Genomic DNA, 4,238 nt, shown 5'->3' with positions numbered 1-4,238 from the left:
AACTAGAACTAGAACTACTAGAACAACTAGAACTAGAACTACTAGAACTACTAGAACTAGAATTAGAACTAGAACTAGAACTAGAACTAGAACTAGAACTAGAACTAGAACTAGAACTAGAACTAGAACTAGAACTAGAACTAGAACTAGAACTAAACTAGAATTAAACACTCCAGAGTAGAAGATGATTGGTTGAATCCTCTCTACCAGCTAGATCAGAGGTAGAGCTAGAACTAAAATCTTCATAACCATCCCCACCAGATATCACAAGTACTCGGCCGGAAATACATCCTAAAAGGAAATTTTAGATACAAGGTGACCCAATAAAAATTGTGATTAAGTAGCGAGTTTTTATCGTCTTCGATCTACACGGTTTGTACACAATACACATAAAAAACTAAGACGTGGGCTGCCATTTTGTATCTTAAAAATGCCTACAGAGATATAAAAAATATGGTCCTGATTTTTATGAAACAAATTATCTAAATACCTAATTTATTCGTCAATTTTTAATTAAACTAATAAAGATTTCAAATTTGTTTAAAGAGAATATGATTTTGGCCTTCCCTTCATCTTTCTACTTCCTTAAATTTTTTCTTCGTTTGCTGTTAAAAATTTAGCTTTCACCAAACCAAATAAAATTAATTCTACCTTTATCATCATTCAGGTTTTCCCCTTTTTGCGTAGTTTCTCCTTCAGTTGGTGGAACCACGCCCCTCTCCTTTGATTCTGCCACGCCTCTCTCCTCGGACCCAGCCGCGCCCATCTGTACACTAGTCAGGAACCGTACATGCCCAGTGTGGCCATGATGTACACCTAATAAATAAAATACAGGGTTACCCACAAAAGATGAGACTGTAAAGACGATTTGAGACGCTTTCAAGTTTCATTCAGGTCTTCTGCATTGAATATGAGTTTTAATTGCATATTTAATGCTTTGATAAAGAATAAAACCAGTTTACAGTTGCAGAGAATCATATATTTAAGGAAACAGACGGTATAAATAACAAACAGTTGTCTTTGAAGTCTTTTCCATTGTGAGTAATCCTATATTTCATAAAAAAAATGAAATGAACTTGAAATGCATCTCATTAAAACTCATTAAAACGTAACCATTTTTAATATCTGCACATGCCCTCTCCCACAAAGTTGTCCTTTGCATGCACATTATGAAAAATAGTAATGAGAAAGATATCGTCGGTGTTCTTTCTTGTGTCTTGTAAAATTCGAAAGTCATTTTTAAAGAGAATCCGCGATTAAAGACCATGATTTAAAAGATAGAATAGCAACGACGTCTTCATTATATTTGCTTGGATTTAACTTTTAAACCCTGTTGGGAATCAGGTCAAGTAACTTTTGAAATGGTGCGTTACTTAAACATCGTCAGAGTGAAGTTTTGTTGTTGTTTCTATTAACAACAATATTATACCTGACAGCTGTGGAACGGAGTGTAGTTTTGTTGTTGTTTCTATTAACAACTGTAGTATACCTGACAGCTGTGGTACAGAGTGTAGTTTTGTTGTTGTTTCTATTAACAACTGTAGTATACCTGACAGCTGTGGTACAAAGTGTAGTTTTGTTGTTGTTTCTATAACAACAGTATTACACCTGACAGCTGTGGTACAGAGTGTAGTTTTGTTGTTGTTTCTATTAACAACTGTAGTATACCTGACAGCTGTGGTACATAGTGTAGTTTTGTTGTTGTTTCTATAACAACAGTATTATACCTGACAGCTGTGGTACAGAGTGTAGTTTTGTTGTTGTTTCTATTAACAACAGTATTATACCTGACAGCTGTGGAACGGAGTGTAGTTTTGTTGTTGTTTCTATTAACAACAGTATTAAACCTTACAGCTGTGGAACGGAGTGTAGTTTTGTTGTTGTTTCTATCTATTAACAACAGTATTATACCTGACAGCTGTGGAACGGAGTGTAGTTTTGTTGTTGTTTCTATTAACAACAGTATTATACCTGACAGCTGTGGAACGGAGTGTAGTTTTGTTGCTGTTTCTGTCAACATCGGTATTATACCTGACAGCTGTGGAACGGAGTGTAGTTTTGTTGTTGTTTCTATTAACAACAGTATTATACCTGACAGCTGTGGAACGGAGTGTAGTTTTGTTGTTGTTTCTATTAACAACAGTACCTGACAGCTGTGGAACGGAGTGTAGTTTTGTTGTTGTTTCTGTCAACATCGGTATTGCTGTTGTTACAATGACTCCTGTTAAAACAACTCTATTAATATTAAACTATTTATTTATCACTTTAAATTATTTTCAATTTTCCAAATTATCCAGCGCATAAAACATATACAGCTTAAATCCAAGTATGAATCCTTGATGGAAATTATTTTTTAATGTTAAAGTAAATGTTTGCGAAAAATTAAAGGGGATTTAGGCTTACGGAAACCACTTTTGATCGCTACTAATTTACATCTGTTGCGTCTATAAGGAGAAAATTGTTAAAAAAACGACTCATACAATTTCATTTTTCGCGAACACTCCCTTTAATGTTAAGGTCGTGTTTGTGTACAGAATCTGTTAATCAACTTTAAAACTTTTTTAGTACAGGGTGTGCCACGAAACATGACAATAGCAAGACGACTTGAGGATTCTTAAGATCTTCGGTGTTGTGTTGTGTTGCTTTCAGAATTATACATGTTACAGTAGGTTGACGATCGACTGAATAAAAGAAGAATATCAAGTCATCTAGCTACTGTCATGTTTCGTGGGACACCCCATGTACTTTCAAGTCATCTCTAGCTACTGTCATGTTTCGTGGGACACCCCTTGTACTTATTTCCTCGGTAATAGTCTCCCAAAAGTAAAAGCTGTAGCTGGACAAGGAATTAACATTAATTTCGGNCAAAATGTGGTCTGCCTTTTTTGTGCTTTCAATATTGCCCGAGATATGAAGAATTTCGTTCAGATTTCGACAATTTTGCTTTTATTTAACAAAATTGAAATCTGAACCAAACTCTTTATATCTCCGGTAATATTGAAAGCACAAAAAACGCAGACCACTTTTTGGAAATGCCAGGGCTAGGAGAATTATGTGATAATTGTTTCAAGAATCATGCACGTTAAAGTAGATAGCAGACTAAATGTCACAAATAAATTCAAATACCAAAGACGACTTTCAAGTCGTCTTCCTATTGTCATGTGTCGTGGGACACCCTGTATTTTAAAAAAATTTACCTTATAATATCATCACAGCTGGCCAACATTTTTGAAACTGTTGCTGTTAGGTTTACCTCCAGCAGGAATACCCTAAACAGTTAAATTACAATTTTTATTGATTAAATACTGATTTTAATTTTGGAACTGTTTATTTTCATTTGTGGAGAAATTATCAGAGAATCAACACTTTTTCACTCCGAAAAACAAAGTTATCTTCCACATTTTTGATCAGATTAGGCTTCCAAGGGTAACGTTGTAAATCGGGCAAGGAGGTTCAATTGATATTACGTTTACAGTCCTATTAATCCGTAATTGATCAACTAAGCATCTTTATTAAATGGTCTTTACTCTGATCTTTCATCTTATTCAGGGTTAACTACGAAGGATGAGACTGCCGAGACAAATGTACAGAACATGAACTATATTTGAACTATATTCAACTGTATGCAAGGTAGAAGAATGTACAGAACATGAACTATATTTGAACTATATTCAACTGTATGCAAGGTAGAAGAATGTACAGAACATGAACTATATTTGAACTATATTCAACTGTATGCAAGGTAGAAGAATGAAACTAATTATGAGATTGTCATATTTTTAGAGTTTTCAGTCGTCTTTACAGTCTCATTCTTAGCGTACAACCCTAAATCTTGAAAGGTCGATCCAATCAGAAGACACCAATCAGAAGACACCAATCAGAAGACACCAATCAGAAGACACCAATCAAATACTCTATCTCTTCAAATCAGATCATCTTTAAGATCTTATGATATTAAATAATCAAAGAGGGTAATTATCTAAAGAATAATATCTACATAATTTGATCAAAACATCTAAAACCATTTAAAGAATTAAAAGTAAAAGCCAATAAAACTTTGTATCTAAACATACCTTGATTTAGTATTATAGAGATGAACTACAGCAGAATTTTGTTGTACTATCCATAATCCAACTCCATGAAGTTCCATACATACAATACTTTTACTAAACATACAATACTTTTACTAAACATACAATACTTTTACTAAACATACAATACTTTTACTAAACATACAA

General features: G+C 33.8%; 2 protein-coding genes across 3 annotated transcripts in view; both read right to left on the bottom strand.

Moving 5' to 3' along the window:
- Window positions 1-96: 96 nt before the first annotated feature.
- Window positions 97-2,223, bottom strand: LOC111699749 (rho guanine nucleotide exchange factor 17). Of its 2 annotated transcripts, none has more exons than XM_023470483.1 (3): window positions 1,972-2,045; window positions 652-816; window positions 97-291 (listed from the first exon to the last, which is right to left on the bottom strand). In XM_023470483.1, exons 1-3 carry the CDS (start codon window positions 2,018-2,020, stop codon window positions 164-166), a joined length of 342 nt encoding a protein of 113 aa, XP_023326251.1. In that variant the 5' UTR covers window positions 2,021-2,045; the 3' UTR covers window positions 97-163. The 2 variants fall into 2 exon arrangements, with proteins under 2 accessions (XP_023326251.1, XP_023326250.1); XM_023470482.1 differs by lacking the exon at window positions 1,972-2,045 and adding an exon at window positions 2,147-2,223 and having other exon boundaries at window positions 98-291.
- A 391-nt stretch (window positions 2,224-2,614) lies between these two features.
- Window positions 2,615-4,238, bottom strand: part of LOC111699729 (rho guanine nucleotide exchange factor 17) — a 7,262-nt gene continuing 5,638 nt past the window's right edge. Inside the window, exons 5-7 of the mRNA XM_023470461.1 lie at window positions 4,074-4,166; window positions 3,198-3,269; window positions 2,615-2,681 (exon numbers count right to left, since the gene is read on the bottom strand). Of these exons, the coding sequence (XP_023326229.1) occupies window positions 2,615-2,681; window positions 3,198-3,269; window positions 4,074-4,166 (232 nt within the window). The remainder of the gene's footprint in view (window positions 2,682-3,197; window positions 3,270-4,073; window positions 4,167-4,238) is intronic.

Source organism: Eurytemora carolleeae, unplaced genomic scaffold (genome assembly GCF_000591075.1).
Source record: "Eurytemora carolleeae unplaced genomic scaffold, Eaff_2.0 scaffold262, whole genome shotgun sequence".
In the NCBI taxonomy this organism is placed as follows: Eukaryota; Metazoa; Arthropoda; class Copepoda; order Calanoida; family Temoridae; genus Eurytemora; species Eurytemora carolleeae.
The sequence above is the reverse complement of the archived record's forward strand: the minus strand, read 5'-3'. Positions and strand labels throughout refer to the sequence as shown.